General features: G+C 47.2%; 1 protein-coding gene and 1 pseudogene across 1 annotated transcript; both read right to left on the bottom strand.

Annotated features, from left to right (window-relative positions):
• Window positions 1-528: 528 nt before the first annotated feature.
• On the bottom strand, window positions 529-5,201 carry LOC148107188 (procathepsin L-like; annotated as a pseudogene).
• Window positions 5,202-5,903: 702 nt separating this feature from the next.
• Window positions 5,904-9,775, bottom strand: LOC123781454 (procathepsin L-like). Its single transcript, XM_045780926.2, has 8 exons — window positions 9,675-9,775; window positions 9,165-9,301; window positions 8,759-8,881; window positions 8,510-8,656; window positions 8,102-8,326; window positions 7,502-7,664; window positions 6,727-6,844; window positions 5,904-6,263 (listed from the first exon to the last, which is right to left on the bottom strand). The coding sequence occupies exons 2-8, from the start codon at window positions 9,288-9,290 to the stop codon at window positions 6,164-6,166; spliced, it is 1,002 nt and encodes a 333-aa protein (XP_045636882.2). The 5' UTR covers window positions 9,291-9,301; window positions 9,675-9,775; the 3' UTR covers window positions 5,904-6,163.
• Between the last annotated feature and the right edge of the window lie 14,423 nt (window positions 9,776-24,198).

The raw sequence follows: 24,198 nt of genomic DNA, 5'->3' as shown, positions 1-24,198 counted from the left end.
CATGACCCGAGCCAAAGGCAGATGCTTAATCAACTCAGCCACCTATGTGCCCCATATTTTAAAAGGTGAAACTTTATGCAATCTTTTATTTATTTATTTATTTATTTATTTATTTATTTATTTATTTATTTTTTAAAGATTTTATTTATTTATTTGACAGAGAGAGACAGCCAGAGAGAGAGGGAACACAAGCAGGGGGAGTGGGAGAGGAAGAAGCAGGCTCATAGTGGAGGAGCCTGATGTGGGGCTCGATCCCATAACGCTGGGATCACGCCCTGAGCCGAAGGCAAACGCTTAACCGCTGTGCCACCCAGGTGCTCCTATGCAATCTTTTAAAACATAAAAATTCAAAAGTTATGAAGCAAGTGAACCACACAAAGTACATTAGAGCAGGGATTAAGGAGGTAGTGACGTCACCAGTGGGAACGGTCACGGAATCCAATCATAAGTTGGATCTTCAGTAACTGAAGTGTTTTATCCCACACAATAAGGTGTGGTCAACTTTAAAATAAAATTCATTTTCCAGACATTCTGTCGCCAGTCAAGGCCTTCTTTATACCTTCATCTCACACGACAGGAAAGCTGGCCATGGTGGTGATTCCACAGTGGTTGTCCCAATCCTTGGCCAACAGAATGTAGCCCTCCATGCCCCAGTTTGTACCCCAGCTGGAAGAAGCCAGGGTTTGCCATTTATTACAAACAACCAAACACATTTCTCTTTATGAACGATCACACCTGATTCTGAGCAGGGCACCAGAGGCCAGGATAGATTCCAGAAGAATCCGGAGAGGCCGTTCTTGTTCATGCTTGAGTTCTAACCCAGAACATATTACTTCAATCCCCAGACCTTTCACAGAACTGCAACGTGAGCAGGAAAAGGAGACTCTTGGGTCAGATGTGTTTCAGAAATTAAAAAAAAAAAAATCCAGTTTAGAAATGCAGGGGTATCAAAACTATAGCAGGACCCCAGCAAGCGTGAGACAGTATCTTACCGTGGGATCACGTGAATATGTCTGTGTTCCCCCGAAGTGGGGTAAACACTCTGGGATTTCAGATGTGTGCTCAGGGCTTGGGGGGTCTGGCTCCGAACACTGATTCCCAAAAGGATCCCCTTTCAATTTCGAAGATAAGTATTACCTGTTCTTGACAATCGATTTTTTTTGTTGTCCTCTTCTCCTTCAGAGCCATAGCCAACCACCAGAACGCCGTGATCCAGGTCTTCACTGCTGCAGTTTGGATCATAATAAATGCCTGGAAGGTAAAATCCAATGTTGGGTGAGGACTCCCATGCGACGTGTGACAGTAGCCCAGCCTATCAGCCACGGTCAGGGAAACATTTCAATTTTCAGTGAAATGACCTAAGTCCAGATCAGATTTAAAAGACAGATCATTTCTGAGCTAGGTGAGAGATTTAGGCTAGCAGAAAGACAAATGGTCACAATCTCTTTTGTAAGCCATAGTCAAGAGGCATAAGAAATTACCTGCCACAACCTTATTCTTCTACTTAAAGAACGTGAGCCTAGGGAAACAGCAGAGAACACAAAATTACTTGGGCCACGGGCTTCTTTCCAGCGTTAATTTCAGTAGTAACAGTCTTTAAAATTTTTCAAGGTCTAACAACTGGAAAAAAGCAGAGCAAGCTATACCAATCAAATTATGTAGCCATTTAAATATATTTATAATGTGTTCAGAATCATGGGGATTTGAGTCAAGTCATGGCAAGTGGCAATAGCAGAATGAACCACTATGTTAAATCCACACCCCCCAAAATTCTACACTGAATTCTGCATACCGAAATGTCACTCTTACTGTATGTTAGGGTGGCTTTCCCATTTTTCTACCTGTATCTCTACATAGACAAGTGCTTACCTTCTTTACAGAACTGGAAGCTATCCAGGCTTGTACGGATAGCAGCGGAGACCAGCCCCCCAGCTGCTACCGCCGACATAAGGGCCTCCTCCTGCTGAGGGGCGTTCACGGGGCCAGTGACGTCGGCCGCAGAAACTCGGGCTGTGTTCGCAGGATCCATCCTTTCAAAGGGAGAAGGAAGACACTTGATCACTACCCTCCACGTCCTGGGAAACATGAGTTCAAGACAGCTTGCAGGTAAGTGACTTCCAACCCAAGTTTGTTGTAAAGCATCCCAGGAGCTGAAAGGCTGGTGGTCGTTTTGAAACTGGAAATCTACCTTGTGTGTATTCAGTGAATTCTCCTGGGTCTCTGTGTCCGTAAGAACGTTTTTGCTCCAGAGAAATCTGTATGTTGTATAGAATGGTACACATGTCTCCTTGTAACAGAGAAAGGAGAACAGGCACATGGTAAGCACCGAGGCAGAGAGCTGTGCCAGGCTAACATGGTCTCCTGACGGTTCTGACAGTTTGCAGCTGTGGAGTCCGCCATCTAAAATGCGAATGTTAAATGCGGTATCTGTTTTCTTCAAAAGCATGCAGCTCTGAGAGCAGAGCTGGAGTGGTGAGTGAGGAGCACCGTCTGGATCGGACTCCTCTGAGTCACGGCCCCCGTTGTGTGGAACATGCTGGAAGGCGTTATCCATCAGGTCACCACGGCAGCCCTCATTGCCTTGAGACCAAGAGCAGACCAGTAGGTTCTGCTCACGCAGTGACTCAAGTTTGCCAGTTTCCAGAACCTCTGTCCTTCTACGGCACCAGCTGCACTAAAAGCCCAACGAGAAGCACACCGACCCTGAAACCAAATTATAAAGTTCTCAATCTAAACTGAAATGAAGCTAAAAATGTAGTAAAATCTAATCACCTGCTTTTTTTCGTCAAAAAAGGGAAACAGGCATGAGAAAGATATGCAGGACAGTGGGAGCTGGTGGGCGGGTCTCTAAGATGGGTCTGTGCCGCCGTCTGAACTCTCCAGTGATGCGGAGCCAGTAGGATTCAAACCCCCAACCCACCCAGACACACACACACATACACACACATATACACACAGACACACAGATACACACAGATAGACAGACATACACACACAGACACACAGATACACACACATACACACAGATACACACACACACAGACACACACAGAGACACAAAGACACACACATACACACATACACAGACACACACAGAGATACACACAGACACACAGATACACACACAGACACACACAGACACACAGATACACACACACAGACAGACACACACAGAGATACAGACACACACAGACACACAGATACACACACATACACACAGATACACACACACAGACACACACAGAGACACAAAGACACACACATACACACATACACAGACACACACAGAGATACACACAGACACACAGATACACACACATACACACACAGACACACAGATACACACACACAGACAGACACACACAGAGACACAAAGACACACACATACACACAGATACATACACAGACACACACAGAGATACAGACACACAGATACACACACATACACACACATACACACACATACACACAGATACACACACATACGCACACATACACACACACAGACAGACACACACAGACACAAAGACACATACATACACACAGATACACACATACACAGACACACACAGAGATACACACAGACACACAGATACACACAGATACACACACAGACACACAGATACACACACACAGACAGACACACACAGAGACACAAAGACACACACATACACACAGATACATACACAGACACACACAGAGATACAGACACACACAGACACACAGACACACACACATACACACACATATATACACACAGACACACAGATACACACAGATAGACAGACATACGCACACAGACACACAGATACACACACATACACACAGATACACACAGACAGACACACACAGAGACACAAAGACACACACATACACACAGATACACACATACACAGACACACACAGAGATACACACAGACACACAGATACACACACACAGACACACACAGAACACAAAGACACACACATACACACAGATACACACATACACACACAGACACACACAGAGATACACACAGACACACACAAAGACTCAAATACACACACAGACACACACACACAGACATGCATACAGATACACACACAGACACACACACAGACACACACACAGACACACACACACAGACACACACACACACACAGACACACAGACACACACACACACACACACACACACACACACACACACACACACACACACACTATGTCACAGCCTCGAGGCAGAATTCCTTCTTCCCCCGGAAACCTCAGTTTTGCTCCTAAGACATCCAACTGACCCGTGAGTGAGGCTGGAGGGGTTCAGGACACGCTCCCCCAGAATGTGCCGCGTTGACATACTGGTGCTTTTGAGCTGAGGGCACGTGAGAACCAGCAGAGGCAGGAAGGGCTCTCGGACATCCCCTTTCCGAAGCAGGTCATGACGTGTCCCCCAAGAAAGGGGTTCTCTCCCGAGGAAAGTTCCAGCAAGACAATATCCCAGTCGCCAGAGGCCGGGAATCCACGTGTAACCGCAGCTGTGCGAACACGCTTCCCAGATCCCCTGATCTTCTGCTCCTTCTGCCTCCTGCCCCCGCAGGGATCTCCCCGTCCTTCCCCACCACTTAACTGCCCTTTGTCTTGTCGTTTCTCTACCAATTGATCGCTTCTCTGTCTAGAAGGTAGAGGGGCTTCCAGCTCTGGTCCCTTCCTTGGGTCTTCACTCTCTCGTGAAAGCTCCCAAGTGCACATAAAAACTCCATGAAACTTGTCTGCTTTTTTCCTGTGAATCTTCCTTATGTCAGTTTGATTCTTGGGCCAGGCCAGAGATGCTAAGTGGGAGGAGGAGAATTCCCCCCCACACACATGCTCACCCACATTATTGAGAGAAATCTTAATTTAAACAAAGTCGGCTGGTTGTCATTGTTAATCACTTCTACACAGGGATTCACGGCAAACTCCAGAATGGCGTTCGACCAAAGAGCTGGGCACTCTGGATGCCCTCACTGGTCTGCTCCTCTGAGGCCCCAGCTCTGTTTTTGAAGCCTGGACTCATGTCTGGGGGCTTACCTTCAGCCCTTTTGGGCCCAAGACACACCAACCCACTGTGTCTGGTCCTTCCTCATCTGCAAAGTAGCCATGGGGCCCTCACTAGCAGGTGGGGAAGAGGCCCCCAAAACTGGTTCTGGGACATCTGTCCTGTAGCTCCACTGGGCTGTAGCCATCTGGGGTCAAATGACCATGACCTCTAATGAATGTCTCTACTATTGAAATCCTATGTATGTGTGGCCACTTTTTGAAAATGTGAAGTCTTTTCCCTGTGAAGATAATGTGACTTTGTCCCTATAGATCGTGGGTCCCATTTTGTTGCATTCCAGGGTTGGGCCAGATACAGCCCAAGGGCAGCTGACATAAGATGTGCAACTACGAGAACCAGAGGACACCCAGTGTTCTCCTAATGGACCAGTTATGTCTTTAGAGCCCTGTCAAAAATAAAACGACAGGCCCAACATGGCATCACTTAGGTAAAGGTCCCAAGTCAGTAAGCCAAGACTTAATACCTAAGCTAACTGCAGTTTCAACCTCCTCCCCGCTGACATACGACCTTTCATCAGTGATAATGGGAATGTTCTGGTCAGCACGAGGACATGTACTGACAGACCCTTTCTGTTCCCCTAAGGAAAGCGACCTTGCCTAGAACAACAGAGTCTTTGCCAATAATTTCCCTTTTTCTGCTCCCTCTCTACCTGTACAAACCTTTCTTTTTCCGTAGCTCTTGGAGTTCTCCTCTACTTGCTAGATAGATGGGAAGCTGCCTGATTTACGAATCCTTTATCAAACCAATTAGATCTTTGTAATTCACTTGTTTTTTTGTTATTTAAGAGTCTGATTCTGTCAGAAGTTAATATATTAAAAACTTCCCCCACTTCTACTTTGAAATGGTTTTATTTTAAAAGGTGAAACTTTATACATCAGTGTAAGATATAAAAATTCAAACGTTATTAGACAAGTCAACCACACGAAGCTGTTCAAAGCAGCAAGTTAAGAAGTCACAGAATCAGATCACAAGTTGCATCTGCAGGGATTTGAGTGTTTTATTCCACACAATAAGGTGTGATCGGTTGTAAGATGAAATTTCTCTTCTGCATATTCTGTCCCCAGTCAAGGTCTTCTTTACACTGTCATCTCACACAACGGGAAAGCTGGCTGAGGTGGCGATTCCACAGTGGTTGCCCCGGTCCTTGGCCATCAGTATGTAGCCCTGCATGCCCCACTGTGTACCCCAGCTGGAAGAAGCCAGGGTTTGCCATTTATTACAGAGGAGCAAATACGTTTATCCATATGAACAATCACACCTGATACTGAACAGCACACCAGAGACCAGGACAGATTCCAGAAGAATCTGGAGAGGCCGTTCTTGTTCATGCTTGAGTTCTAACCCAGCACAGAATTCTGTCCCCAGACCTTTCACAGACTACAAAATTAGAGACCCCAAAATGCTTAGGGTCAGATGTGTTTCTGAAATTGGAAAAAATTTCCAGTTTAGAAATACAACGATACCAAAACTATAGCAGGACCCCAGCAAGCGTGAGACAGTATCTTACCGTGGGATCACGTGAGTATGTCTGTGTTCCCCCGAAGTGGGGTAAACACTCTGGGACTTCAGATGTGTGCTCAGGGGTTGGAGGGTCTGCCTCCGAACACTGATTCCAAAAAGGATCCCCTTTCAATTTCGAAGATAAGTATTACCTGTTCTTGACAATCCAATAATTTTTGTTCTCCACTTCTCTTTCATCAGAGCCATAGCCAACCACCAGAACGCCGTGATCCAGGTCTTCACTGCTGCAGTTTGGATCATAATAAATGCCTGGAGAAGAGAAATTCAGTGCCAGGGTGAGGATCTCCGGGAACATGTGATAGTAGCCCAGCCTATCAACCACAGTCAGGGAGGCATTTCAAAATTCAGTTAAATGACATAACCCCAGATAAGATTCAAAAATTGGATTTCTTTCTTTCTTTTATTTTTAGCTAGGCTATGGATTTAGCCCGTATCTAATACCAGCAGAAAGACGAATTGGCATGATCTCCTCTGTAAACAATTTGTCAAGAGACATAAAAGAGCAATCACTGACACCTGTGACTCGACTTTGAGCGTGAGGAAGCAGCACAGAACACAAAATTACTTGAGCCAAGGGGTGCTTTCCAGTTTCAATAACAGTAGTAAAATTCTTCGGAATGTTTCAAGGTCTAACAGTTAGAAAAAAGTAAAGTAGATTAAGGTATACCAGTTCCATTATGTAGCCATTTAAATATATTTATGATGTACTTAAAATTACAGGGATACAGGTCAAGTCACGTCAGATGGAAACAACAGGCACAAAACTTTCATGAGCAGAAAAAACAACTATGTTAAATCTACACCCTCCAAAATTCTACACTGACTTCTACATACCAGAGTCAATCTTGTATGTAATGGTGGGTTTCCCATTTTTCTGATTAAATTTCTGCATAGACCGATGCTTACCCTTATAATAGAACCGGAAGGTGTCCAGGCTTGCATCAATCGCAACAGAGATGGGCCCCACCGTTGCCACCGACAACACAAGGGACTCCTCATCCTGATGGATGTCCGTGAAGCCAGTGTCATTGGCGACAGATTGCTCGGGCTTGTATTTGCAGTGTCCATTCTTTCAAAGGGAAAGGAGAAGAGCTTTGATCACTGCCATCCACTTCCTGGGGAACATGAGTTCAAGACAGTTTGCAGCTTAAGGATTCCCAAGTCAAGTTTGTTATGAAGCATCCCAGGAGTCGAAATGCTACTGGTTGTTTTGAAATGGAAACATTAGCTGGTGTGTATTTAATGAGACACTCTCTGTCTACCTGTCCATAAGAAGTTTTTGATTCTGGAGAAATTTGTACTATACGTAGAATGGTATCGCCACATAACATAGAACTAGGGGGTTATATGGCAACCATTGAGGCAGAGAACCATGTGTGGCTAATATAGTTTAATGACAGTTCTGACAGTTGGCAGGTGTGAATATTAAATATGGTATCTGTTTTCTTTGAATGTGTTCAACTCTAAAAAGCGGAGCTGGAATGACAGGTACGGAGCGCTACTTACCTGTGCACGATACGGGTAGGATTCCTCTGAGTCCAGGCCTCCGTTGTCCTTCACATACTGGAAGGCGTTATCCATCAGGCCACCATTGCAGCCCGCATTGCCTTCAGCCCGAGAGCAGTCCACCAGGTTCTGTTCACTCAGTGACACAAGTTTGCCAGTTTTCCGGAACATCTGTCCTTCAAGGGCACCAGTTGCACTAAAGGCCCAACAAGAACCACACTGACCCTGAAACCAAATATAGAAAACTCTCAGTCTACAAAACAGATGGCAAGATTTGACAGCAGCCCACAGATCTGAAAACTCTTTTAAAACATCGTGAGCTGCCCATGTTTCTCAACTGACAACAGTAAGGACACTGGGTTCCTTTTGCCTTTACTCCTGAGGGTGACCTGCTGAATCCTGTCTCACCTGATCCTTCACAGGGGTTACGTAGCCTTTCTCTCTCCAGTCCAAAGATGAGGGGGTCTCAGCAAAGGGAAGTAGTTGGAACATGTTCCCCTCCTTGTGCTTCTGGATTTTAAGACCATTCATCACCTGCTTGAATTCTTCATTGGTCTTCAAGGAAAAGGAAATAGAATGTTGACAAGCAGGAGATTTTTTTGGTAAAGTACTGAGGAGAGGACGCAAGAAACGTTCAGCAACCCATGCCACACTCACCAGGTCACCAAAGGCATTCATTGCCAGCATGAAGCTGTGTTTCCCTTGTCTGTATTCCTCATTGTGCTGGTCAATCATTTTCATATTCTTCTCCCACACTGCTCTCCTCCATTCTTCTTCATCCTGCAGAAAAACAAACTATCGTTTACTTTTATGTAAAGCCAACTCACCTGCACCAAGTGCATGTACTGACAGAGAGGAGGAGAAACTTGACCAGGGATGGGCTGGTGCTCTGGGAGCTGTTCTCCAGCGACCACACAGGACATATGCCCACATGGTGTGTGGTCACGGTGCCCTGCTTACTGCCTTGGTCAGAGCAGCCTCAGGAAGCTACTCTCTGCTGGGAACTCCCACCAGCATAGAACATTCCCCGGGGGGCTCACTGGACAGCTCGGATGTTACCAACCTTGGTATATAGCTTCCCGTTTGCCGCCTTCCAGCGGGTCCAGCGCGCATCTAAGCTCTGATCGAATTGTGGAGCCGCCGAGGCTATTCCCAGGCAAAGGGCAGCCAGGAACAGTGAAGGATGCATGTTTCAAAAAGCTAGGAAGAAAACAATGAGTTTCTGATTAGACCAAACCGCCTAAAAAGCCATCCTTTCTTCTGAGATGTTAGAAACACTAAGGTAGGAATACAAACATAAAATTTATCCTCCCAGGTGTTTCCACGGGGCTGTGGAGGAAGGCTGAGGGTGTGGGATGTGCAGGGGACTTGCAGCCCTGCTCCCTGTGCTGCGACCCGCCTGCCACTTCCAGGGGACTTGCATCTTGGCTCAGGGAGGGGCGGGCCCTGACAGCGAGACGTCAGGGGAGTCAGGCTGCCCTGTCTGGAGTCCCGAACCCCTGACCCCCAAGGCAGGTGGCCGCGCTGGTTCCGCGGGTGGCCCCCCTGCTCACGCTCGGCATGGGAAGACCACCTGTAGCCGGTGCCGCTCCACAGTCTGGGTCACAGATGCATGTCCCGGGGTCCAGAAGGCCGGGCAGTGGGTCGAAGCCGCGCTTTTAAGTCCGGGATCCGCCCGCTCAGCCCCGCCCCGAGCGCCTGTTGAGGCTGCGAGTGGCTGAGCCAGCCTGTGGGCGGGGCCTCTGGGCTCCGGAGCTCCGCGAAGGTGGAGCTAGCTGAAGGAGCGGGCCTCGGGGACCCGGGCGAGCTGGGGGGCCGCGGGCAGGACTGAGGAGGGAATCCAGTCCCTCTGGGGACCGGGATCAACTAATTAGCAGGAATTTATGTGTTGGCAGGTGGTTGGCGAAAAGAAGCTCACAGGGAACCCCAAGTGGGTTTCCAGCGTCACCCTGCGTATCCTTTGGTCCTAGAGTCTTTGGTTAAAATCTCCCTGAGGGCTGAGAACAGGGTAATCTAGTCTAGTGGTTCCTGTTTATTCCAAGCAAAGGTGGGGCAGCTGGAGGAAGCAGAGCCCCGCAGGGGAGTGAGTTATGACTGTTTCAGGATGGGATGCCTCTGGGTTATGGAAAAATCTGGAGATGACTAGAAATCTCCAAATAGGGGATGCGCCGGGCAGGGCTCCAGTACTTTCAAGGAAAGGGACTGATGGGAGCGCTGTCCAGGGAAGGTGTGGCATTTTGTAATACTGCTGTCCTGACTCCCCTAGCGGGGATTCTTCTTCCCTCTCACACCCTTTCTCAAAACTGACAGAAACGTGTTATTTACAGAGAAATCTGGCTTAATAAAAGGGATAAAAAAAGGTGGAATGTAGAAACGCTTTTTCCTCCCTACTCTCTGCATTATGGATTATTATGTTCCTCAGTATCCAATGTGCTTTTCTTTAGGTTTAAGAAATTTGTCTTACTGACCTTCACTTCAATGGTTATTACTTAAATTTACATTTAATGTCAGTATTTAAACAACAGTGTGAAAACGTTTTAAATGGAGGAAAACATACAAAATATGGAACACAAACCGGAAGCATTGTCACAAGTTGGGCAATGTGCTAACATTTTCAGCAGAATTGAAACTGAGAATACATTTGACTGAACTGACTCCTAGTATCAGGGCAAGCCACCATTGCTCCGGGCTTCTGTTTGTGGGGGTGGTCAGATGGAGTAAGGGGTAGAAATGCATCTGTACTTCCAACTTGATTAATAATGACTCTCAGCTGTGCAAGGAAGGTCACATCTTTTCTCCTGTGGTGTGATGTGGGGTCTGAGGGACAGGCCCTGCTGCTTCCTCCTGCCTGAGTCATGGTGGGGCCTTCCCACACTGACACAGTCCTGAAGGGCCCCTGCTGAGCCTTCCCACAGCCATTGGCCTCCTCCATCTGACCATCTCATTTATGCTCCCTAGTGCTTCAGCAGTTCTGTCCTGAGTGGGTAATAGAAACATTCAAAAAACCTTTCTAGAAAGTCACTAATACTCCATGGATGACGTTAAAACAAACCTAGCCATATTTTTTAAAGAAAGTAATATTTTGGGCAAGAAATTTCCATTTGAGGCTAGAGTTAGTTTTTCCCTCTTGAAAAAGATTCTCCCCCTTGAAAAATGTGTTTTCTACTTAATTCAGAATTTTCCAGATCTATAACAACTTGAGCTGATGAATCTAGCCTGAAGAGTATTAAAGAAAGAAAAAAGAAATCTTACAGAAGTTTTGACACTAAGTACTTCTGCAATGCAACAAGGATTCCCCCCATTTGTAGGAGCTACAGAGTTGGCTGGACTCCTTGGGCCCAGAGGCAACTGGCCCTAATATTTCAATGAAATACAAAACAAAACAATGTAAATGATCCGTTATTCCAGCATCATGCCTCCCTTCCCTGGGTCTGCAGGGGAGATAGTGTTCATTCATTGAACAAATATTTATTTAGGCCAATCATATGTCAGGTGAGTGGTGAACATGATGCTTGGCTGGCAAGACACAGGGTACACAGAGAAATATTTACTAATTCAGGCCACTGATTTTAAGACAACATAGTTTTCGGTTCAAATTTTGATTCTGCCTCTCAACAGTCGTGTAAATTTGGCAAGACACTTCACCTCGTAGGGTCTATATTTTCACCTGTCAAAGGGGACTAAAAATGCCCATTTATTTTTTTTTCTTTAAAGATTTTATTTATTTATTTGACAGAGATAGAGACAGCCAGCGAGAGAGGGAACACAAGCAGGGGGAGTGGGAGAGGAAGAAGCAGGCTCCCATTAGAGGAGCCCGATGTGGGGCTCAATCCCAGAATGCTGGGATCATGCCCTGAGCCGAAGGCAGACGCTTAACGACTGAGCCACCCAGGCACCCCAAAAATGTCCATTTCTAAGGGGTATTGTAAGGATTATAGAGGATAAGTTATATAGTGGTTAGTGTACAGTCCCTAGCATAAAGCTACTATTATTATTCTTAATGATGTTCTGGAATTTAAGAGAGCTCTTATCAAAACAACCTTGTTGGATCATGTCTTAAGATGTATCACTGACGGTTTTAGAATATCAGACAATCCAGACATAATAGGACAGGTGACAAGCCCTTCGGGTCTGGGGGCGGGGGGCGAGCACCTGAGGTCACAGGGCCCAGCAGAGATGGACAGATGGACAGAGGATTTCGAACACAAGACCACAGATATTCAGCTGAGGCCATTCCAACACGCTGCCTCACGGGTGCTCTGTGCTCAAGGTTGGATGGAGAGTCAAGGACAAAGGTGACCTTGGACAAGGTCAACCAGATTGGTCTCAACCAAACCAGCTTCCATCTTCATGGCTTTCTGCCCTGTGTTCCCTGTTTGTTGAGTCCCCAAGTATGCACGATGCACTGGAATTGGTGGGCAGATTTTTGGGCAAAATGCACCGCTGAGTCCAGGCTTCGCCTTGGTGAACCTTGCTCATGGGTGATCTGTCTGGGAAGCTGGTGTTCTTCCCCCTCTTCTCTTGTATCTCAGAAATATCAAAGGCAAGTAAAAAATGACTTTGTAGATGTCTAGCGGGTTCACTCTCCAATTGGTCCTGGCAAACTGGACTTGCCAGCAAACATGAGTGAACAGTTGCCTTAAACTTTCAGTTTCTAGATCCTGACCTAATCACACTCTAGTGGAGAAGGCAGTGGTTTGTTGTAAAAATACAAAGTATGTGAATGTTTAATTATCAAGTGGAACAATTAACCAAACCAATTCCCTGGCTCATGAACAACAGTGTCACACAGTCCCATAGCATGTCCCTGGGGATGGGACAATAATGCGTCGTTGCCCTGGCGTGTCTCCTCCCTTTAGAGCCTTTATATGCAACTTGGTAGCAGCTGTTTTCATGGATTCTCAGAGGGACCTTGGCCATTGTCCTTCCAACATTTTTTTCTGTTTCTTTTTCTTCAATTCCTTCTGTTTCTTTTTTTCCTTCTTTTCTTTTTTTGTTAAAAAACAAAACAATTATTCGTTATGAAAAGCTTAGAAAGTACAGATGGGCAAAAAAGGGAAAAAATGTATCCAAAATTCTGCTCTACTTCTTTGTGGCTTCTTGAAGCCAGTAGACAACTGAGATGTATGGCTCACTCACCAACACTCTGTTTTGAATGGTGACCTTTGATCGCCGTAATACCCTTTATCCCGTGTTCCAGATGCGTGAACTGATGTTGGGAAAATTCTGGCAGCTTCCTGAGCTGGTAAGCAGGGAGACAGGGTTTGATCTCAGGACCTGTCACTCCAGACAAGGCAGCATGGGTGCTGGGCCAGACCAGACCTGGGATTGAAGGCTGACAATCAGTAAAGATCATTAGAGAGAACCGATGAGGACAATAGTTAATGCTTCATGTTACAGTCCTGGGGACAGCAACCAAGGGACCGCACCCCTCCCTCTGGGCCCCCACAAGGTCATCACCCTAGGTACAGTCCCTAACCCTTTGCTACTATGTCCATTTAAACATTTCTGGAAAGTTTTTCCTGTGCTCTGTGACAGTGCGCTGATTTCTGGGGAGATCCTCTCTTCTCCCTGTTGGAACCACCACCCTCTTCCCCTAGCAGAATACTCCCCACGCTTGTGTTATTTCTTCTAGAGCAGATCCTGGGGCAGGATGGCAGGGCCGTGGGGAGACTGTATCCGACACTGAGGGGACCCATAGCCACCTGCACACTTGTGTCATATGGGATGCAAGGGGATTGAGATTTTCTGAAATGTCAGTGTTTGTTTCTTATTTGTATTTCTTTTCTAGGGACATGTACCCTCTACGGCCAGGGACATCTTGTCTCATAGACGATCAGAATTTTAACAACAGGCGGCGCCTGGGTGGCACAGCAGTTAGGCACCTGCCTTCGGCTCAGGGCATGATCCTGGCGTTGTGGGATCGAGCCCCACATCAGGCTCCTCTGCTATGAGCCTGCTTCTTCCTCTCCCACTCCTCCTGCTTGTGTTCCCTCTCTCGCTGGCTGTCTCTATCTCTGTCAAATAAATAAATAAAATCTTTAAAAAAAAAAAAAAGAATTTTAACAACAGGAATGCAAGAGGAGAGAGTCGTTGTTCGGCCCTTGACATCCCAATTAGAATTCCTGAGTCCAGGAGGGCCCTGAAAACCAAGCTTTAAAGAGAGAAAAAAAGATTTCCTAATCCTAGGGCCAAGCTGAAAACCTCACATAAGGTCATCGCATGCAAGAATAAGTGTCCTTTGCCTAACAGAGTGGGAGAAAGAGGGGAAAAAATCTCCCTAAGATGGAGAGAGGAGCAGGACATCCCTCTGAGGGGAACAGACTGCTTACACTGATGCCTGTACTCATGCATGGCTGGTGGGCTCTGGAAGATGCCCAGCACAGCCTTTGGCAAGGAGGGGTGCAGGTTATGTATTTGAAATGACAAAGACTAGCAAAAACAGACCGCTTATAAGACCCAAGGACCCTTGCACAGCCATGGGAAGGAGAAGAGACTTCTTAAAGAATGAAAGAGGCTAGATTTTGCATGAGTGGTTCCAAGTCAGACTCATTTTAAGAATAATAAACGAATATGATAATTCTCGATAGTATGTGGATAGTAATTAAACCCAAGGGCAGGGTTAGCATATGGTTGAAGCTGAAAAGGACTCATTCTTTCCCAGAAAGTGAAAGGGAATGTATAGGGTTGCTGGAATGTGGGAAGTGAAGGTTATAGCTTCTCCTTAGGCCATTCCTATAATTCCAGTGGAATCACCTTAAGTTCAAGTCCTACTTAGCCGCTAACAGGATAAAGGTTGACAAACATAAAAAGAAAATGCTACAGTCTTTCTAGCGGTTTAAGACATTTTTGTCTCATCAGCCGTGTGTGCTCAGCTTTGGGTTCCTGCGTCCTGGCTGGGGAACTCCTTTCCCACGCCCGACTCTTTTCCATCTGAGTTGTGTGCACTCCTGTTGCAAAGGGAACTGTTCTTAGTTGATGGCCCATGATTTGCATGGTGGAGTGCTCAGTGAGCTCAGAGGAACCCAAGCAGTCTGGGCACCAGTGCAATCCTGGCTGTGCCAAATGGTGTTACTAGAATGCTCAAGTGTAGGTGCCAATGATCACCTGTACAGGAGGGGAGCCCGGCACCAGGCGCACAGGGCTGGGGTTGAACGCAGGGGCATGTGACCCCACAGCCCCCTCCTCCAGGCACCCTGGGGCAGTGTACACAGTGCATAAGCATTGCCAGGGGGCAGACAGGAAATACGCTGCTGCAGGTAAGGTGTGCAGTCTGTTCCACCTCTGTTTGCTCGGAGTTCAGGATCAAAGACCGGTGGGGCAGCCTGAAGATCCCAGCTGGCTGGTCACACTCACATGACGGTACCAGAGAGCTGGACACACTGGTTCTCCCGCCAGTCACTCAGATGGTCAGGTTGAAAGGATAACCTTCATTACTTGCTGACTTTCTTGTATGCAACCTGTTCTTGACTCAGCCAGAGGTATCCATTGCCTTTGGAAGTGTTGGGATTATTAAAAGGGAAACAGTAAGAGAAAGAGTCACATACTCAGTCTTTAACTTTCAAAACAGAATTTTTGAGCCCCTGGGTTTCAATACAAAGTCAGGCTTTATAGAGAGAGACACACTGTCCTTCCAATTGCCAAAAAGCTCATGAAGGCTGGGCTGGGCACCTAGGGTGTCTTGACTCAAGATCATCTTGTCTTCTATTACATATGTCTTTAGGAGATTAAAAAAATTAGCAGGCAACATAATTACTGTTGTAATACATGTATACATGGCTACGGTGGATGAGGAATCCAGGTTTCTGTGTAACCTGGAGGCCAGACAGGATGGCAAGTTCAGGTCCAAGTGTCAGCGCACTTATGAATTAAAACCTGCTTTCCCCATTCTCTATCCCTGGGTCTGTTGGAGCAGAGACCACTGCCCCCTGTGTTTCATGACAAAGCCATGGTCACATGTGTGTGACTCCAGCTTTCCTCCTAACGCTGAGATCTGTGACCATGATTCCAGAGCAGCCAGAATCACGGTGCTTCCCAAAGCGATGCCCTGCCTATGGAACATAGGTGAGTTTTATAGTGTCAGGGGATGGAATCCACATGGCCACGAAAGATTTCATGGGAAGGGGCCTGTGGGGCTTGCCCTGCATTTCTATACACAGCTTCTGGCCAACAAAACAATAATAAACTTGATAACCACACTGCCCACAAGAGTCTGGTCACTAGTCTAGTGAATTGGAGAAAAAAAGGATGGTTTTTTTTTTTAGGTTAAATTATTCAATAGAAAGAAACATTCATTATTCTAAGACTCTAACACTCCTCATTTAAAAAAATCTACTCTTTCTCTTCTTCATGGCATTACAGTGTTTTAAAAATGTGTTTTGTCTGGGGATGTACTGTATAGTGACTAATATAACAAAATAAAAATTATTAAAAAAATAAAAATGTGTTTTGTAATGTTGGTGACAACAGAGGGCTGCTGTCCCTCTTTGAGTGGTCTTACTTAGGAAAACAAACTGTCAGTCCCTCATGTTCTTTGTGAAATATTACTACTCCATGAAAATCCCGAAGTGTGGGAGCCACTTTAGGGCTTCTCAGCGTGCAAGAGGCAATAGACGAGAAGCTCACCTTTCCTGGGAAGCAGCTTCAGGCTCCAGATTTGGGAGGCAAAGGGTAGTAAAATTTATTTTTATTTCTTATTTTCAGGACAGCATTCCTACCAAAATGGTGAATGAAACCTAGCCAAGCCTGAAGTCCACCTTTGTCCAGTTTATGGGGGATATGTTCGATGTCACCGGGAGAAAGCAATCAGATAAAGTCACAAATCAGAACATTCCACAAGATAACCAGTTCTGCATGTTGGCCCTGCGGCTGGGTGTTCTCTATGTGGAAGGGTCTTCAGTGGGGGTCCTCACTGTTTACAGCCTGTGTTGACTGATAAGGTCCCCCAGTAGTTTCCCAGTGCCAAGGTGGGCAGGGTCCCAACTGGACAGCTGGCTCCCAGGTGTGGGGATGTGAGGAGCCTGGAGAAGTGGGAACCTGAGCCGGGAGGCAGGGGAGCCTCATGCAGAGAAGAGCCCAGAGTCTTAGTGAGGCTGAGTCCCCAGCCTTCAAACCAGGCAGAGAAGGACACGGATCACCACAGACTGGTTAAAAGTGTTGTCAGTTCAGCGAGCATTCTGATGAGTCACTAATTTGCACATGTCAGGGAACCCTACAGCTTACGAATGAAAAAAATACAACGTGATGGGGCTTCCCCAGATTTGAAACCAATCCTAAAAATGTGCATGGCATTACCAAGAATGCGTTTTGAACCTGCAAGTTTTCTAAACTCTCAATAATTATAATTATTAACTAATCATTTTCATCTCTCATGATGTTGGGATGATTGAATAATCTTTCCATTTTGCTCAGAGTGGTATTATAAAATCTGTTATAGGTAGCAAAAACTGTATTGAAAGTATTAGAAGGTGTGTCAACAGTTTATTCATAAAATAATGCTTCCTGGGAAAAATGAAAACCAGTGAGAGAGAGAGAGCAATACAAATTCATTTTTTCCCTCAGCACGAAGTGCTTCTCTCCTTGGATTTTAATTATGTGACAAAACAAAAAAAAACAACAAAAAAAGAAGTTTCATGTCCAATCCAAAATACAGGAGAAAAGTTCATGAAATTGTTTATCCCAGCTTTATTTGTGATAGGGAAGCATGAGTGTCTCAGGGTCGGGAATCGGGACACGGCCACACCATCAGAGAATGCAGTCGTTAGCCCTGTGCTTTCTGAAGAGTTTTGCATAACATTGAATTATTGCAGTTATAACACATTAGGTTAAAAAAAAGCAGGATATAAAATTGTACATTTTATATGATTTCAGTTACATTAAAATATGTCTACCATTTTTTTGGTAGGGAATAAAAACTTTCATGACATTAAATTGCCCCCAAATCCAAGCGGATCCTGGCCCGAGCTCCAGGGAGGGTTGGCTCCGAAGGATTTAGGTTGCTGACTTTTAGCACACGGGACGGTCAGCAGTACATTCCAGGCTTCTCTGTCGCATGTGAGGGCTGGTCACAGCATCACATGATTCCCAGGAATCAGCCCCAGCCTCGCTCGAGGGTGACTGGCCTTGCCTTCCTGGAAGACAGAAAGAAGCCAGTCAGCACTGGCTCCCTGCAACCGAGGCTCTGCAGAAGCCTGGGGCTCACCCGGGGGTGGGGGGGGATGGCATGGAGGTGCGGGGAAGAAGACAGTCCTCACCCCACTCTGCTCGTCTCCCTGACTGTGGATGAATTGGTCAGGGTCAAGGCTCTGGGCCAGGAGAACAGGCTCTTAGGCCTTTACCTCATGAGACACAAACACAATATATATGTGCTTATACACACACGCACACACACATATTTATAGACAAATGCACACATATGCACGCACAGTTACACAATATACACGCATATATACAAATCATACCACTTGTTACACACACGCTACGTTACCATATAAATACTTAGCACGGGAGACTAAGGGGCCCCCAGTACGGTCGGATGCCCTGAAACTTAGTGTGAATTGTTAGTAATTGATGGTATAGTTTTGTCAAGTCTCTTAAACCCTTTATTTCCAGACCCCAAAGACCGAGGTTGAAGCAAACCATTTGTAAATTTTAGTTGTAAAATTCTGTGATTTCAGGGCACGAGGCACATTATCTACCAAGAACAGAATTCAGATCCTGCTCTGTGCCCCTGACAGGAACCCCACAGGCTGGAGTCACAGCCTTGGGCCCCCGGCCAGGCCGCCTCACCAAACATCAGCCCCGAGGCTGAGGGCACATCAGAGCCCCATCCCGGGGGACCTCTGCTGTAGATCCTTGTGGAACTTCTTTCCTGCCCGTCTTCCCCGCGCCCAGTCTTCTTCATCGTTTCAGAGCTGAAGCTTGGCCCTGTGAACGATAGTTGCCACCAGCCAGCGTCTGAGGCTGGGGTTCTGGAAGATTAGCAGCTGTCCCCTGGGGCATCTCCCACTCTGCCACACGCACATTTCCAGGGGAGCCCATGGGAGGGGGCTGACTGCCCCCTTATAATCCCCTTTCAGGGGCTCCACCCTGGCCCTCCCTCCACCCTGCCCTCCGTCCCTGGCCCATGTCTGGAAGCTTCTGAGCCCCAGGCCTGAGGGGTTAGAGGCTCCAGCCGCAAGGCAGCGCATGACCTCTGGTTGCAAAGATAAAGTCTGACCTCGCCTCAGGAGGTCACCCAAAGCACAGCTCAGTCTCTGGAAATAGCCCCCAGGAGCCGATTCTTCAGGCGGCTGCTGACCTGAGCCCCGTGACCAGCCCGGTGAGTGGGCGCATGGTCACCTGTCTCCGTGTCCCTGTCGTGAGCCCGGGGCAGGCGTCCATAACAGGTGCTCAGCAAACATCTGGGGGATAATCAATCAGACAACAGTATTCTTCATAAAGTTTGGTCTGATTACACCCTTAAGAATCCAAAGTCCTGCCAGACAGTGGCGCTATCCCACGGATGAATTGAAACTGAGGGGGAAAAATTGTATAGGAAAGAAAAGGAGAAAAGACGAAGAACAAAATCCTTACTTGTTCTTCCTATGATACCACTTTAAAGAAAATATTTTTTGCAATAATAACCATGAAATTCTTCCAAAACAAAATCTTTTTTCTCTATCCCCATTTTTGGGGAGCCTGCTTTGCTGGAAGCTCTAAACACGATGGATAATCTGCACATTCCTCTGCGAGCTTTATTGTTACCTGGATATTTGTACGTTCCAGCTTTATATAGTTTCTCTACTTGAAAAAGTTGTAGCAAAATAGAATATAAAATTGTTCCTTTGAGCCGCATCTCCCTGCACGGTGCAGGGGCAGCGAACACATGCACAGCGCTGGGCACTGTCACCACCATCCGTCCCCAGAGCGTTTCCATCTTCCAGACCGGAACTGTCGTGTCCCCATTCGCTGAGGACTTCCGCTGTAAGCTCAGCTCTCCTGACCCCACTCTCACGTGTCCTCCCTGACAGGCACATGGTCGCCGTGCGCATAGGAAGAGCTAGCTCAGCCCTGCACTTTGCAGTGGCTTTTCCAGGGTCACACCGTCCAGGTTTAGTAAGACCCATGTGGACTCTGGACATCGATGGGGCCAAATGTGGTTTTGTCATTTCAGGGAATCCTATAGTTGTAATTAAACCCCTTTTGCAAACTGTCCACCAGGATCTCCACCGACAGTTTCGATTCTTTTTCGAAATGTGCCATCCAGATTTGGAGCCAAGCAGAACCCCCACAGTGGCCTCCAGCTCAGCCCACAGAGGCCTCGGGCCCTGGGACGCTCCTGTCCACATGGAGACGTCAGGCACCACAGGGCAGCCCACGAGCAGGCTTTGTACCAAGGGCAGCACCGCCCAGAGGGGATGAGGAGCCTGTTCCCCGGTGCCCTTCCCTGCAACACCAAGACAAAGATCCCATGAGGCTTGTCTTTGTGGCTCCCAGGACCTTGTGCCATCTGAGTCTCACTGTGGCCGCGGGAGGGGAGCCACGTTCTGGTTTCTTCCCTCCTACAGGAGGTGGGGCCGGCTGTCCCTGGTGGACTTTGCCAGACACTTCCTTCCTCATCTCAGTTCATGCTCTCAAGACCTCAAAAGGCTCCCTGGCATGACCCCTATGGTCTTTCCCAGGATGGCGCAGGGAGCTCCGTGGTCCTTAAGCAATTCAGATTTGGGTTGTAATGATTCCCATTATGGCTTCAACATTTCAGGAGCCCAGGTGGCCCACATCCTTTGAAACGTGCTCATCCCATAGACTCTTGCGGTCCTTCGCTTTTCTTTGCCCAGCATCCTCCCTCCGCCCCTTTCCCCTGTTAACAGAACATTCTTCTTGGGAAGAACGGCTCCTTTCCCAACCTCAACCAGGCTCCCCGGGGCCAGACCGTCACGGACTCCACCTCCCCGCCCTCCATGTTCCGTGCAGGGCTGTTCCGGGACCCATGCGGGACCAGAGCCTTCTCTGGGATTTACATACAGAGGCTGCCAGAGACCAACCCTCTGGGTCCCAGCGTCCTTGTGCCACATCCCTCCCCATGACGCTCTCTTTGAAGCAGGAGAGAGTGAAGTGACCATCAGGACGGAGATGACACAAGACAGCAGCGTCCCCTCTTGTGAGGCGACCACAGCTTCAATCTCAGTGCCGTCCTTTCCAGGCATGTCTCCGCGTAGCTTTTAGTTATGTTTCATTTACATTTCTTTTGCTCATTATAACATAGATCATGTTTATTGTGGGCAATTTGGGGAAAACAGAAGTGGACTGTATTCCCAGCTCCACGGAGAAAATCATCGTTACCATTTTAGTCTTTTCCTTCAAATCTTTTTTCTTTTGTTTAAAACTGTCTTGAGATTTTACTGAATGCAGGGTTTTTTAAAAAATATATTTTATTTATTCATTTGACAGAGAGAGATGGAGAGCACAAGCAGAAGGAGGAGCTGAGGGAGAGGAAGAAGCAGGCTCCCCACTGAGCTGGGAGCCTAACCCGAGCATTGATCCCAGGCCCGGGAGATCATGACTGGAGCAGAAGGCAGATGCTTAACCATCTGACCCACCCAGGCACCCCCTAAATGCAGGTTTTATCACTTAGCGCTACCATGCAGGTCAAGCTGGCATTTCCAGCCCGGGGCTGTGGGCTCTGTGCGGAAGGAAGGGCAGGAGCTATGCATCTTCTGTGGTAGGTTTTTCTCACTCCTGCGGGCCGTTCCCCGCACGTCTGTACAGAGAAAGCTCCCCCTGTGCCCGCGCCGGGACTCCAGGATTCCGTGTGTGTTTGGCTCACACAAGGACAACGGAAGGGGCTCCCTTCTTCAAGTGAGAACAAATGTGAAAACCATCTGGGCTCTTCGCATTTACCTGTGCCCTTCCCAATTTTAGTAATAACACCCCTCCCCCAAATAAGCTGGGTGTTTCCATACCCGGGTTCAGGTTCATGGACTTTCTGGACTTCAGTGTGGTCTGTCCTGCTCTGTGGGTGCTGCTGGGTAAAAACGAAACAGAGATAAAGGATTCCTTTTGAAGGAAAGTTCAACAAACTAATGAAACAAGGAACATTTTATTTATAAAAAAAACAAAGTAAAGGGAAAAAGAAAGAACAAAAAAGAAAAGGCAAACCAGCAACTTCTTGACTATACCTTATAGATTAGCTGTGGCACCTTCTGCCTGAGATTTGACGGAATGATGCAGGGGGACAGTCCGCAGGTGCCATGTGGACGAGCACGTTGACGTTTAAACAAGAGCAACAAAGACATGTCTTTCCATGAAAACAACATTGGCCATGAAATCTCTAGAGAGGAATTCCTTCTCCTTCCTATATAAATATATATAAAAATGTGCTAAGAACCCAAGGAGCCTCTCACTCTGCTCTGGCCAGTGCTCTGCTGCCCCCTGCAGGCCAACAAGACGACTGTCCTACTGGAGACCTCTGGGGACCCTAGGGCAGAGCGATGGGCAGCGGGGCTGTAAAGCCTCCTCCCCGCACTCACGTGAGCTTTCACCTTCAGCCGAAGGCAGCGGTTCTCCACTGGGGTGATTTGGCACCACCCAGGGAACATTTGGCAGTGTCCGAAGACACTTTGAGTTGTCACGGACTGGGGAAGGCGATCCTTGCAGAGACCAGAGAGAGAAGCGCTCAGGACCCTGCAGGGCACAGGACAGCCCCGCACAGTAGAGAATTGTCTGGTCCAAAATGTCAGCAGTGCTGAGGCTGAGAAACGCTGGTCTCGTGAAACCCTAAGCATGGCTAGGAGGATGACTTGAGCTGAGAAGTTGGGAGATGTGCTGGGGAGATGTGCTGTTAGTCAGACTTGGGCCTCCCTGAGCTTCCGCGGGAACGGAGCTCCAATGGGGACTGGTAAACCCCGAGTGAGAGAGAGATGGGCCCAAATGCTTCTTACTCTTGTTGAAAAGAGATTGCTTTTATTTGCTTTTATTGCTTCTCGCCTTTTCTACTTCAAATCTGTCATGACTTTAAAACTGTAGCAGAACAGTCCCTAAGCCTCTGTGTCCTCCTCAGTGGCCCATGAACAGCCAGAGTTCCCGCCTCTCCCGAGGGACTCCAGGGTTCCTGCGCGGGAAACATGGACAACTGGACCAGGCTTGCGATGTTAGGAAGCACGCGATGCCTGTTAGCCAGGGTCCTGCTTATCGCGGGCCCAGAAAGGAAAGTGAATTTGCTCGCTGTGCAACTGCAGCCTTAGGAAAATTCTCTCATTAAAAGGTGCTGTGAACTCTGATTTCCTCCTCTTACGTTCACTGAAAATCTATAGATCAAAATTGTCTGTGAAACTAAGGCTTTTCTTTGAAATGCACAGTAATTACCAGTACCTAGCATCCTGTATGAGCGCTCAGGTTTGTCCTGGAAGGAACTTAAGATATTAGCTGGCACTCACTGGCATTTGGCATCTATGAAAGTCTCCATTGTCTGCTTTATGGGAAAGGGGTCAGCATTTGGGGTAATCCGCCCGCCAACAAGGTGCGGAATGTGATGAAAGCCTGTGGGTCTGAGACATCTCACTGACGGACTTCAAGACACTGGTGCACAATTTTTTCTAATTCTCATCTTCCTTCCCTGGACAACCAATAAGGAAATGAAATAAGGACTGTACAGAAGGAGAAAGAACCCAGGACACTCTGTCCACTTTTGTCATTTCTAAGGCCTGTTAACACTTGCTTCTGCCTCTGGCAGCAGAACTCGTGTATGGACAGACAGCTGTCCTGTGAAGGAAAGACAATAATCCTTTCTCTCCAACAGGACGGGAAGACAGCAGAAGAGCTTGCTAAATCAGAACAGCACGAACACGTAGCAGGTCTGCTTGCAAGACTCCGAAAGGTGAGAAATTCTGCTTATCGGTCTGAAATTCTCTGTTTTCTATGAAAAAGTCTGTCTTTTGACAGATGAACAATGAGATGAACAAAATGAGGCTTTGGACACACAGGCTGTAGGAAAGGCATCGCTCCCTGTCCTGTGGTTTGCACACAGTTACCGTCAATGTATCAGACACCTGTCAGTTTCTTCTTCTGTGTTTGGACTCGGACATCATTTGGCCTCCTTACAGTTTCTGTGCCTGGTT

Source organism: Ursus americanus, chromosome 34 (genome assembly GCF_024610735.1).
Source record: "Ursus americanus isolate L20-20 chromosome 34, mUrsAme1.1.p, whole genome shotgun sequence".
In the NCBI taxonomy this organism is placed as follows: domain Eukaryota; kingdom Metazoa; phylum Chordata; class Mammalia; order Carnivora; family Ursidae; genus Ursus; species Ursus americanus.
The sequence above is the reverse complement of the archived record's forward strand: the minus strand, read 5'-3'. Positions and strand labels throughout refer to the sequence as shown.

Bases quoted from the DNA above. Each gene is read 5' to 3' on its own strand.
- LOC123781454 (XM_045780926.2), bottom strand. From the start codon at position 9,290: ATGCATCCTTCACTGTTCCTGGCTGCCCTTTGCCTGGGAATAGCCTCG. The intron at 7,665-8,101 runs GTAAGTAGCGCT...TCCCTTTGAAAG, and splicing joins CCTACCCGTATCGTGCACAG to AATGGACACTGCAAATACAA. The intron at 6,845-7,501 runs GTAAGCATCGGT...TCTCTTCTCCAG, and splicing joins CTTCCGGTTCTATTATAAGG to GCATTTATTATGATCCAAAC.